Here is a 13,623-nt window from a genome sequence, read left to right as displayed (position 1 = left end):
TGGAAGATACCTACCACTTTTATCCTGTTAGTCATTAAATCTAAAAACATAAAGACCACTGTAACTTTATAAACTCCTAGTGAGAGTTTTCTATAAAGTCATTGTAAAGTTTTTATAAAATCAGTTTTTCCAAAAGAAACTCACTCTAATAGTTATACTGCTGACAAGTGAAGTATTGTCCTATGTTACCTCTCCTTTCATGCAACACAAACCACCACCTCTTGTACACTGGAAAGACTTATGACTCAGGTTGAAAAAAAAAGCAGTTCTGAGCTGGGGAAGCATATGGTGGCTTCACCTGTGAGTTCAGAAGCCCTTGTGGCAGGAACAGAAAAGAGGTCAAAGAATGCAGGCACCATGCAGTGCAAGGATGACTCTCCAACAAAAGAAACAGCACTGACCAGAACCACACATTAGCAAACACTGATTGAGAATGATTTATTAAAGTCCAATTAGTATGTTTTTAAATTTCAAATAGTCCACAACTCCTTCAGAATAAATGCGCATGAGTAAAAGTCCAAGTTCATTTGGTTCCCTTCCACTATGAAATGTTCTGTATTTTGTGTAAAGTCTGTGCAAACACCTTTCTGCTAACCGGTTCCCCATATTCTTTCCAGTTTGGGCACTTATTGAGTCTGCCCTCTGCTCAAATGGTGACCATGCACTGACCTCCTCCTTCCTAAATAACCATTCTTCTTCTGGACATCTCTCTCTCAAACATACTCCTGACTTTCCCACACCTGCTTCGTGACTGTGACTTTACTGGTTACTTATTACGACAAACTGGTGCAATAATTAGTTTACCCGGACAGTTGAACAGGTATCACCTAATATGGCGGCATCTGTGGGGGTGACCTTAGAGAATACACAGTATCCAGTCACATACCAACACGCTCAACCCATTTGCTACAGAAGCTATTTAATATGAAGATGATCCTTTATTCACTCGGCATGTTTGATTTCTTTGCATTGTCTTCAATTCTACACTAGAGTTGTGGCTACCGAGAGTTGGATCATCCATTGCTCAAATGAAATTTGGAATTGCTAGACATATTAAGTAGGGTATCCTGGCTATTTGTGGCAGTTGACTGTTTCTAGTCCATCTTGTTATATAAAAAAGTCACTCTCAACTAAAGTAACCACTGCATTTCCTTTGTAAAAAGGTAATTTAACTGGCTTTCCTCACAGTTGCCACCTACATAGGGCAAAAGCAGGAAATCCCCTTTTATAAAAGGTAAGAGCATAAAAAGACATTTCACATTAAAAGAAAAAATCCTTCATGGGAATGTGTCCTAAGTAAATAATCAATTACATGGACAAAGTTTTATGTACATAAAATTTTTGCAACATTATTTATAATAGTGAAAATTAGACATAACCTAAGTAGTCAACAATACAGGAATGGTTAAATAAACTGAGTTGCATCCATTAAATGGAATATTATATAGCCATTAAAATTATGTTTTTGTAAAATTTTTAATGCCATAGGAAAATGTGGCAATTATGCAGTGGAAAAAACAAACTGGTTATAAAACTGTTTACAGTATGATCCCAATTATATAAAAAGGTATATAATATACATATAGGCATACACAGGGGAAAAGCTGTTAATGGTGATTACTTCTGGGTTGTGATATTATCAGTATTTTTTCTGAATGTTTTATACATTTCTGTATTTTTCAAGTTTTCTACAATGACTATGTATTATAATACAGAAAAACACAGGTCATTAAAAAATTCCTCTGATGAACTAATAATTAGAATGTACTTGGATATTATAAATATGTGGGAACAATACCACTGTGCTCATCTCTATAACTTTTATAGAGTACAACATATTCTTCTGATAATAAACTTACATTCCCTGTTTTATACATGTTACAACACTTTAATAAAAAAGGTAATATTGTGATTAGATCATTGTTTGTTTCATAACCTAAACAAATACTGGCTTTGACATCTAGGTTTTTCTATTTCCTAGAAGATTTAAAATTAATACCCTTTTATCTTTTTAAGTACAGCATACTGCATACATACATTACATGCATGCTTTCTAGAAAAGTAATTCTAATTTACAGTTTTCCTACATAAGGAAAAAAATGGAGTTATGATCGTTTAAAAACAGTCTATAGTCTTATCCATCACAAGCATGCTGACAGGCATAAACATGTTTATTAAATGAAATGTATCCTTTAAAAAGAAAAACAGGGAAGCCTGCATGTAAATGAAGTTGTGGATTCAATTAGTCAGAATGGATTCTGACTTGCACCAAACCACACAAAATCTTTTGAAGACTAGTTAGTGTAGTGTAAATGGACACTCCAGAGTCTGTTTATGAATTCTACTGCAAGGTCTCCACTTTCTACTTTCAAAACGAACGGGGAGTAGGATGAGGGATGTCCCATAAGCTAATTTTTCAATATACATCAAGTCTTGGTGGGTCTAGGAACAAATACTGCCATGGGTTAGTGTTTAAGCACACGAGTGTGTTTTTCCTCTCTCTCACACCTCACCCTGCCCGTGCCTTTGGGAAGGGGGAGGATGATCATCCCTCAGTAGATGATGGCCGCGTCTCATCTTAGTTAGTTTCCTTTCTAAACCACGGAGTGGTCGTTGCTGTGAACTCCAGCCAGAATGGTGTGGTTGACGGAGGACGCTGAGCGGTCGGAGCCTTCCGTGGGGCCGCTGGTGTTCTCACTGCGCTGGCAGCAGAGGATCTGCCTGAAGGTGGCGCTCATCTCCTTGTCGCGGTAGGAGTAGATGATGGGGTTCATGGCAGAGTTGAACTCGGCAAGCAGAAGGAAAAACTTCTCATAGGCCAGAACGTCACACTGTGGGCAGCACACGTCAAGAAGTAACAAGACCAGTCCAGGAGTCCAGCAGATGATAAAGGCACCTGCGAGGACGGGGAGCGGGATCGGGAGGTTGAAAAAAAGAGAGAACAGAAAAATAGGATGATGAGGCAAACAGCCATGGGGTGACACGATTTCAGTTCAAGGTAAAAATACTGAGCTTCAAAGCCACAGGATCATCATTTGCAATAAAATGTTCATTTTCTGAAATAATCAGAAAAGGTTTTGACGATAAAATGAGCAATTGAATAAAATCTCATTAATTCAGACCTTACTAAAATTGAGTATTTCTGAGACACTGATGATGATTATTTTGAGCAAAACAGAGTTTGCTAAGCAACTGCGGTATGAAATAGACATCCTGCAGTCAGGATACACACTTTGATACTTATAAAAATACAGGGTTTTTTTTGTTTGCTTGTTTTTTGAGGTACGCGGGCCTCTCACTGTTGTGGCCTCTCCCGTTGCGGAGCACAGGCTCCGGACGCGCAGGCTCAGCGGCCATGGCTTACGGGCCTAGCTGCTCCGCGGCATGTGGGATCTTCCCGGACCAGGGCACAAACCCGTGTCCCCCGCATCAGCAGGCAGACTCTCAACCACTGTGCCACCAGGGAAGCCCCCAAATACAGTTTTTAATAGTATAAGACTGTTTTCAGGCAAAAGCACTGTGACAAACACCCTTTAACGTTTAGTTGAGGCACAGTTTCTGGATTCGGTTTGACTGGGCTCAAATCCTTGCTCTGCTATTTAACAAACTGGGCGAACTTACGCAAATTACTTTCCTTTTTTAGTTGATGTAGAGTTGATTTACAACGTTGTGTTAGTTTCAGGTTTACAGCACAGTGATCCGGTTGTGTGTGTGTGTGTGTGTGTGTGTGTGTGTGTGTGTGTGTGTGTGTGTGTGTGTGTGTGTGTGTGTGTGTGTGTGTGTGTGTGTGTGTGTGTAGATACACATATACATGTACTCTTTCAGATCCTTTTCCATTACAGGTTATTACGAGATCCTGAACACAGTACCCTATGCTACGCCATAGGTCCTTGTGTTGGCAAATGAGTTTTTTACCTCAGTTTTCTCATCTGAGAAACAGAAATGATTCCATTTGCCTCATTTGGGGTGTGGCAGGAGTAAATGAGTGCCCAGAAAATAATCACCCAGTAAATCTTACCAGAAACAGCAGTAGCAATAATACTGTTATTATCTGCTCAGTGGCACGGGCCTGTTTGGAAATAGCAAATTTCCAACAGTAAGATGCACATTTACTTCTATTTTAAGTCAACTATCACTTAAATGGTACTTTTCTATATGCTTTACAACCATTAACTCACTTAATCTGTACCAAAGCTGTAGGAGAGAGAAACTATTATCTCATCACCCAGAGGAAGAAACTGAGAAACAGAAAAGTAAAATAACTTGCTCAACGTCACGGTCCTGGAAACTGGCAGACCCGAGGCAAACCCCAGAGTTTCTGTTCTGCTCTTAAAGGCTGGCTCCAGAGTCCATGCTCCAGAGAACACTATGTTTTATTCCCACTTCTTAAATTAATAAAATTAAATCTTTTAAACCGAAATTTTATGCTCTAGATGTTTCCTATTTAAATTCTCTTGCTTCCCCAACTCTTCTAAATCATGAATATTTTACTATAACTCTAAAGGGATGGAAATGCAAATGATGTTCTTAGTTCCAACTTATTTAGCTCCTGAAACCACTCACTTGGCTCCCAGGGGAAATGGAGGTTGTGAAATAGCATTAAAATCTACCACCGTATTACCCCAGGAATGAGCTGGGGATCCTTGGCTAAGAGAACGTGAACTGGTGGGCACCATCATGTCCCATTACATCTTACGTGATGGGTCCCTTATGTGTAATTAGGCTACACAATGAGCAGACAGGGAGTAGGGATGATCCCAGAAGTGCATTTGAAGCTTTTGATTTAAATGGCACTGGCCTAGGTGAAGGCGGGCTTGGATTGGGGTCGTGAATTGGACTAGCCTCAAGGCATGAGTTTCACAAAATGTAAACAAACGAGATTTAGTCTCCAAACAGCCCAGTTTTGAATGTGAGCTTTCTTTTTTTGAAACTTTTCAGCAGGGAAATGAAAATAAAGCAAGGAGCAGAGTATCCCCATAAAGCTCTTTGTTCTAAACACAAATGTGTATTGGTTTTAAACCGCTGTTCGCTTTGAAGACTGGCCAAGGTGCTTCATTTTCTAATAAATACAATACCTTAGACTTTGCTTAGGGAGAAAAAAAAAATATTTCAAAAATCAGGAGATAATAGCCAAGGAGCTATTTGAACTTCAAGTAAAAATGTTAATAAAGCATTCATTCCAAGTCCTTGAATTTCCTTGCTTGAAAATCACTCAGAAAGCTAAACATAAAGGAAAATCAAAGGAATGCCTCTTGAGTTTCAGAAATAATGCATTATTCATTGAGAAGCTGGGAAGGGAATTATTCTCAGGATGGAAAATGCTTGGATGGAAAATACATGGTCCCATTATTCCATTTACTTGGAAACTAAAAACATGCAGGCCCTTCATGAATGGGAGAGCATTCTTTCAAGTCTCCTTTCCCCTTTCTTTTATCAAAGCCCTAGTTGAGCTCAAATTCAGAGCTTGATTAGATACCAGCAACATGCATCTCAATAGATTTATTTTAAATAACACGATCTTTTTCTCCTTCCAGGCAGCAGAAGGGAAGACCCTTATTCTCATGGATTTGCTCAAGCTGTCTGACTTTCTTCAAAAGTGGCAGAATTCAAATACAGTCATTTGTTGTTTATAACTTCTTCTAATTTTTAAATTCAAAAAGAGCAAGATTTTTGCGATAAAACCCTTGATGGTCTCAGGAACTAGCCCAATGGGCCTTTATCAACCCTGCCAGGAGCCTAGATTAGAGACAGGAAGTGGGGACACCATAGCCTGACCGGAGCTAATACACATGGGTGCTTCACTGAGGAACTCCCCTCCCTTCTTCTTCATTAAAAGGAACTGTTTTCAGTAGTACTATAATTAGGCCCAACCACACCGTCCCAACACTCTGTGTTTGGATCTTCGAGACCTGATTGAGTAATTTAAGAGACTCACAGTACAGGCCTCAAAAATCAACATCTAAAATCAATCATACAGAGCTTTTCCTTCTCCCTTCCCCTCTCTTTCACAGAGGTGCCGAGGATCAAACTGACCAAAAGCTGAAGGGGGACTACCTCAGTGGAAAATGGGCCCTGGAAAATTCCAAGGTGATTAGGCTCCTAAACAATCATGATTGAACATTATGAGATCAACTTTGCTCAAATCACGGATTTACCACCAAGTTTCTAAAAACAAAAACTACAACCAAGCCCCTTTAGTAAAAAGGAGCCAACCATAATCCAGTTGGGTCATAGAACTTGAGATGTGCATTGGGGACCCTTGATCTGTAACCTGTGGACAGATTACCAACACATAATCTGTAGAGACTCAAGTGCACACCTCTAAGGCAGGTTGATAAGAATGAAAAGAACCTCCATCTCCACATCTGTAAAGTGGAGAAATAATAGCTCTCTGCCTACTCCACAGAGTGTGGCGAGGATCAAATTGAGACAGATAATGACACGTAAAAGCCCTCTACACACTGCACATCTACCTGACTACACTACCTATTGCCATCACGGGAAGCATAATGTGTGTAGGCTGGTGTAGCACAGTTCCAGGGCAGATTTCTTCCAGGGCAAAATGTGGAAGCATGTTTTGGACCATGAAGACCTGGCATTTCAAAAAGTTCTGAGATGACACCATCCTAATGATAAGAGATTCCTAGGACTTGCAGTTGGATGTGACAAGAATAACAAGAAGGAAAAGAGAGGAACACAGAGAAGCATGGAAGCCCCAAATCATTTTGGAGTTTCTCATGGGTCAGCTCAGTACCTACCAAGATGATGAATAAGATAATGTGGTACTCAGTAGGGACAGTCCTTTAGGTAGTTTGTATATTTCTGGAACATTTCTGATGGACGAATCCCCACAGATCAAGGCATAAAACCAAGGATGGTATGCAATAGCATGAAAGAAAGAGGAAGCACAACTAGTTTGTGGTTGCTTATTGTAAAGTCAGAAGCAGAAGTAGCAGAAGATAAGATGTTCAAGAACGTGAAGACCTTGTACATAGCCTGGCAAAGATATTTGAAATTTTTCCAGTCTAGCATTTATTCTCAGCCCCAGACACATACTACAATGGCCTGCAGAACATATAAGAAATAATGATCTATCCTTCCTCCCATGAGATTTTAATTTCATTGGCCTCATTGGCCGGAGTCTCATTTAATATACAACACTGTAAGAGAAGGGAAGAAGAAAATGATGTGGATAAAAATAAAGGCAAAGCCATCAGATATTTCCAAATTCCAGAAGTGAAAGAAGAGCCTGAACACAAGCAGTGGCAATGGGAGAAGAGAGGTATGAAAGGATTGGAAAAGTATTTAGAAGATGGACTGCATGGAATGGATGAGAAAGATATGAGTCTAGAATGATTCCTAGATGTTCCATTTGGGTGACAGAAGGATGGTGCTACCTTCCACTGAAGGAAGAAATACAGGAGAAAGTATCAGTTGGTGTTTTCTCAGGGTAGGTGAGGAGAACGCAGATGGTGCCCTAGGTTTTATTTATCTTCAGCTTGAGGTACCTGCATGACTTCAGATGGAGAGGCCTTAAAGACACCCTGATGGGCTCATGGCAATTTGAGTCCTTTAAGACTGTTTCTCAGTGGGCTGAACAAGAGTGGTTACATTTGGCATGATTTGCCAATATTGCAAGTAACATGGGGAGGAGAATAATCAAAATGTATCTGTCGTTTGGAATAAATAGCAGAAGTTGCTCTTCCTCGAGCGAGCTTCAGTCCTTTCTTCTACAACTGTCAAACCAGTCTGTGAGGGCCCCGGTGCCCACGAAGATGGAAGGAGAGATGCTGGAATGTGGACGCAAAAAGCAGTGAGGAAGGAGGCTGTTTTGGAAGAAGGGGTCACAGCTGCAGAGCAAGATCAGATTACCACACCTTCCCTGAAATCTACACACCCCCATCAGCTGAATAATGCTTACCATCTGGTCTCACAATTAGAGGCTTTTTTCTAGAGGGACTTTTTCCTAACTAGTTGAACTTTGCTTATATTTGGAACATAAGAACCAAAGTTAAAAAGAAAAAAATGTCTGACAGAGAAGACCTCAAGGGAGGGAGTCCAAGGTTTTTGATGAAAAAAACAGAAAGCACTTCCAGTCTGGTTGGCAAATTTGTGTTTTGACAAAAAAATCAGACATCTCACAGATCTAAAACGAGTCAAGGTAAATCCATGCTACACCGCTGCTGTGTCCGAGTTAACCTCTCCTTGGCCTCGCTCTTCTTGCTTCTCAAATGAGGATCTCAGTCCTCCCTACGAAATCAATGCGTGTTAAACCATGTTAAGATGGGTCCCCGCCTCTCCTCTGCACCCCTAAACATGTTTTCGGATTTCCACCCAGCTCTGTCTTGGAGTGAACTAACTAGAATAAGACTGGCTCACCAGAGCATTATTACGCACTAATATCTAAAAAACAATGCTACTCTAAATGCCTAACAAAGGTTTTTCTTATAAGCCCTCATCATTTTTAAGTAACAGATATATTTAAAATAATATATAATTTATATATATGCATACATACATATATACACATACATATACTATATAAATGTATATATAACAAATATGTATGTGTGTTACATACCCATACACATTCAAAACAGTCACTGCATCTTAGTGTCTTAAAAAAGACAACAACAAAAAAAGACAATGAGATTTATTTTCTTTCACACGAGACCCAACGAAAAAGGGATAATGTCACTTGCATATTCTTCACATAGGAGGTAATTCACCATTCTCAGAACAATTAAATCTGTTTTGCCTCCTAAACATAGTGATTATAAAATTTTTCAAACACAGATTTCCCTCCCTTATTTTAAAAATGATCAATCTTAAATCTCACAGAAAATCAGTGTTGTCAGCCACAGTTCAACACCGTCTAACTGAGAAAATGATACTAAACTTATTGCATGACTGTGGTCTAGCTGTTACCAAAGTGATTTGAATAATACTTATCCCTTAAAGGATAAATGAAACTCCCCCTGCCCAGAATCTTTCCTTAGAAAAAGTTCAACATAAACAGGGAATTTGTAATTGGTTTTACAACATATTTAATTTTTCAGCTATGAATTAGGATTCTCCCCAAATGGTACAAGTCTAAACCACCACTGAAATCTGGCTGAAAATACGCACAGAAGATAGCTGATGACAGAATCCTGTGGATTTTATTCTTTGCAGTTCATGAACTACTGGATGTAGTAGTTCATGGATCGACAAGATATGTGTTACCCAGAAGACAAAATTCGAGGACGAAAAAACATAATGGAAATTTAATTTATAATTCATTATTTTACTAACAAAATGAGGGGAAAAATTAAAATTTAATCCAAAAGCATATTCAGAAATATTCTTGCAATCTAAAAATGTTTATTTAAAAATTATGTATGTGTTTATGTGTATATATATATATATATATAAATGGTTATATATATATATACTTAATGGCTGAAAGACACAGAAAGAAGAAGAGCAGAAACTGTAAATATGATAGTGCATTTGGAGACTGGCTATGTCTCTTACAGTTGCTAAATGCTCTGAATTGATGCTTATGAAGTACAGACTCTTGGCAGAGTAGGAGGGAGGCATAGTCTGTTCTACAGCGAGATAGCTGTGTGCCTAAGATATCTCTTGTTATCAGAAACTTGTATTAAAAAGTTCTTTTTAAGCGATAAAAATGATTATTCAATTGGGAAGTGGGCATTTAGGCTAAAGACTTCCAAATTCAAATCATAAACATATTTTTGTACATGAGTTTCAATCAGTTTAACTACACGTTCAGAGGGAAATATCGGTTGCTCAAAACTAAGACAAAATATCACAAAGCAAGTTCTAACACATAAATCCTGAATAAAAATCAATCAGTTCTAAAGCCATCAAAATAAACTGCATCAAGATCACTTCTCAGAATTTATCCTATAGATATATTTACACATAATAAAATTGTGTATGTGCCAGGAATTCTTTGCAGCATTGTTTATTTTTAAAAATCGGAAATAATCTAGGCAACCACAAGTAGAGAAGTAAAATAAATTAAGTTGATTCATAAGGTGGGATTCTATTCAACTTTCTAAAGTTCTCAAGAAATTCTATCCTTACCAAATGATCTCCAAGATACACTGCTAAATAAGAAGAACAAGGTGTTAAAACATACACATAAAATGGTATCAATTATGCTTTAACAACAGAGACAAAAAAAGTGTGTGCACACGCAAACACAGATACCCTATAATAAGCTTCAGTTGAGGCTAACAGTCAATTAATTTTAAAAATGTTTAGAACACAAAATTATAAAAATGATACCTTCAATATTTTATTTGAATTTAAAATACCGATTTGTATTCATTTGCCAATCCTTTAACCCAGAACCAAGGCTTTATATTCGAATATGGGTCTGTTAACTGGAGTTCTGCATCACCTTCCAAGCAAAGCCACACCAATAAAGCATCACATACTAACTCCCTCCAAACTGGCTTCTTCAAAGTGGAGTCAGAACTTAAAATTCTTGCAAAGCAATTTGAGTACAAAAACCTTGCTGATTTTTTATGGTTTTCCCCACACTTACAGTTGTTCTCCCCAGCAAACTTAAAGCAGTTTCTTTTTGCAACTTGTCTTCATTGAATATTAACAAAGCCTTCCCCTTAGCTTTCCCAGAAACGTTTTCTCATTGCCCTCATTTTTATTAGATAACGTGATATTTACCTAGTTACATTATTGTTAGAATAACCTGGCACTTTAGGAGCAAAAATAATTGATTCTTGGTAACTGTCAGAGCTGAATGACTTGGTCTTAAGGCTATAGTCAACTAACCCTTTTTAAAAAATTCATCTAAATATATGAGTGTATACTATATGTCAGGTACTATTCTAGGTACTGGGGATGCCACAGTGAACCAAACAGAAAAAACTATCTCCCCTCATGGAGCTTAGGTTCTAGGAAGGGTGTGAAAGACCTTTACTGACAAAATAAATCAGTAAAATATCTTTCAGAGGAGGACAGTATTTGGAGACTATGGGAGAGCAAGTGAGGAAGAAGCAGGGCAGCTAGAGGCTCACACAGTGATCCAGACAAGAGCTAAGGGTGGTTCTGAACATGAGAAGCTTGATGGTAAAGCTGATATGATTCGCTGATAGACTGAGTACTAGGAAGAGGGAGAGGCGGGGAGGAAACCTGTAAGCAACTGAAGGAAAGGATTTAGCGATAAGGAGGTCACTGAGGACAGTTCAGTGGGTCTTGAGAATGTAAGCCTCATTGTAGTAGATTCAAGAGTGAACAGGAGAGAAACTGGACCCTCCAAGTACAGACAAATCTTTTAGGCAGTTTTGCTGTGAAAGGAATAAGAGAAAAGTGGCTATGGGCATGAATTACCATGTTTTACAAAGTTTTTGTTAATAATCAAGTTGGTTAAGGGAAAGCTAAGAATAGGTATATACTCTGTATGTGTGTGTGTGTGCATCACATATCCTTCACATATATGTTCATATATGTACAGATTTTTATTTTTTTATTATTATTTTTTTTTTGCGGCACGTGGGCCTCTCACCGCTGTGGCCTCTCCTGCTGTGGAGCACAGGCTCCGGACGCGCAGGCCCAGCAGCCATGGCTCATGGGCCCAGCTGCTCCGCGGCATGTGGGATCCTCCCGGACCGGGGCACGAACCCACGTCCCCTGCATCGGCAGGCGGACCCTCAATCACTGCGCCACCAGGGAAGCCCCACGTACAGATTTTTAGATTGCTATACCAGAAATTGATTATTATCAATTATATCTAAACTGTATACTTTAAATATATGTAGCCTGTTATATGTCAATTATACTTTAATAAAGGCGGGAGGGGAAAAAGAGGGGGAGAGGGAGGCAGGGAGAGAGAGAGAAACTGAGATAAGAAAGATTGAATTAGCACCAAATCATCTTTAGTTTGTTTTTCCTATCTGTTGGTAAGAAGCATCTGTCTGGCCCTCTCAGAAGCATGCAGGGAGCTTAGTGGCTCAGACTGTGTGTGTGGGCAGGGAGAGGGGGCGGGGGCATGGTTGTCCAGCAATGTCCATGGCTGGGTGGTTGAGTCTTTCAATCCAAGAATGAAATGCTAGAAAGCTCTTTTGGCTTCAGAACTAAAGCTCATCTGCATTAAATATTATATTCTTATCTTAAAAGTACAGCTAACAGACTGGGGAAGATTTATAATCCTATTAATGACGGCATGAGTAGTAGATCCATGGACACACCGATATACTGTTGACAGAAGAGTCATCGGACAATCTTTTTGGAGGCAATTTGGCAATGTCTAAATTTAAAATATCCTATCTAACAATTCCACCTGTAGAAATGCATCCCATCCAGAAATACTTGAAGCAGCATATACTATGAATACAGAATGCTTGATGAAGCAATACTTGTCCTGGAGGAAAACTGTAAATCTAAACATTCGCTGACATTATATATAAGTGGAGTAGTAAGAAACCATCACACAGACTGACATTGCTCTACTGTACTGACCCACGTCAGAAGATACACAAATTGTATTAAGTCTGTAAGGTTACAATATTCCATTTGTTATAAAATTTCTATAGATATGCATATATACCTTACATGTATTACAAAAAAAGTCTAGAAGAATACACACCAGATTGTTGACAGGCGTTACCACAAGGAGGCAGGGTGGCAGTATGGACTTTAAATTTTAATGTAAATATTTTTGTAATTTTGGGTTTTTTACAAAGAGCATGTTTCTCTTTAATAATTAAGGAAACAGTTGTCAATATTCAGGCATTATTCCCACAGGCACTCATGAAGCTAGTTGGGGGCTTCCCTAGTGGCGCAGTGGTTGAGAGTCCACCTGCCGATGCAGGGGACACGGGTTTGTGCCCCGGTCCGGGAGGATCCCACATGCCGCGGAGCGGCTGGGCCCGTGAGCCATGGCCGCTGAGCCTGCATTTCCGGAGCCCGTGCTCCGCAACGGGAGAGGCCACAACAGTGAGAGGCCTGCGTACCGCAAAAAAAGAAAAAAAAAAAAGAAGCTACTTGGTGAGGAAGAGGATGGATTAAGGCTCCCACAACAGGAGGATTTTAAGGGTCAGTATTCATATGTTATAGGAGAAAAGAGATAGGCCTGAGGTCACATACTGTTTCTTTCCCTTACTAGTTGTGTGACAATGGACAAGTTATTCAATGTCACTGAGCCTCAGTTTCCTTATCTGTCAAGTGGGGATACTATGTACTTTCAACACTGCTGCGAGGACAGAGACACCCTGCAGGTAGAATATAAAGCATGAGGCCACCTAGTAGGCTCCCTCCATTTTTTCCCCTTTTGTTCTCCTTCAGGGAAAACTCAAGGAATAAATCTATAAGAAATATGGATATCCGGGGCAAACTGGTATTGGTTCTCCCAGCCTAGAGAGAGCAAACTGCGGGGCTGTGTTCTCTGGTACACTGCCACCTCAGCCACAAAGGGACCATCAGCCTGCTTTCCTTCAGTTCAAGAACCTTCTGAAAGTCCCCACAAGCATTTCTTGATGAGCTCTCAAATTCCAGGTCATCCCCTTTCTTCTTTTAGTTGGAAATAAAAGGAGTATTTTCTTTTCATTTCTTACTTTTAGAGCCTACCTCATATGAAAAAGGATTTGAGGTAAG

The 13,623-nt window shown here is 39.3% G+C and overlaps 1 protein-coding gene across 4 annotated transcripts in view; it reads right to left on the bottom strand.

Annotated features, from left to right (window-relative positions):
* Positions 1–413: 413 nt before the first annotated feature.
* The window catches only part of LPAR1 (lysophosphatidic acid receptor 1), a 165,094-nt gene continuing 151,884 nt past the window's right edge, over positions 414–13,623 (bottom strand). For all 4 annotated transcript variants that reach the window (XM_060153343.1, XM_060153340.1, XM_060153342.1 and 1 more), the window contains exon 4: positions 414–2,896. In XM_060153343.1, the coding sequence (XP_060009326.1) occupies positions 2,595–2,896 (302 nt within the window). In that variant the 3' untranslated portion in view covers positions 414–2,594. The remainder of the gene's footprint in view (positions 2,897–13,623) is intronic.

The sequence above is a fragment of the Lagenorhynchus albirostris genome, chromosome 7, assembly GCF_949774975.1.
Source record: "Lagenorhynchus albirostris chromosome 7, mLagAlb1.1, whole genome shotgun sequence".
Taxonomy (NCBI): domain Eukaryota; kingdom Metazoa; phylum Chordata; class Mammalia; order Artiodactyla; family Delphinidae; genus Lagenorhynchus; species Lagenorhynchus albirostris.
Note: the sequence above shows the minus strand (reverse complement) of the source record. Positions and strands in the feature narration are given on the sequence as shown.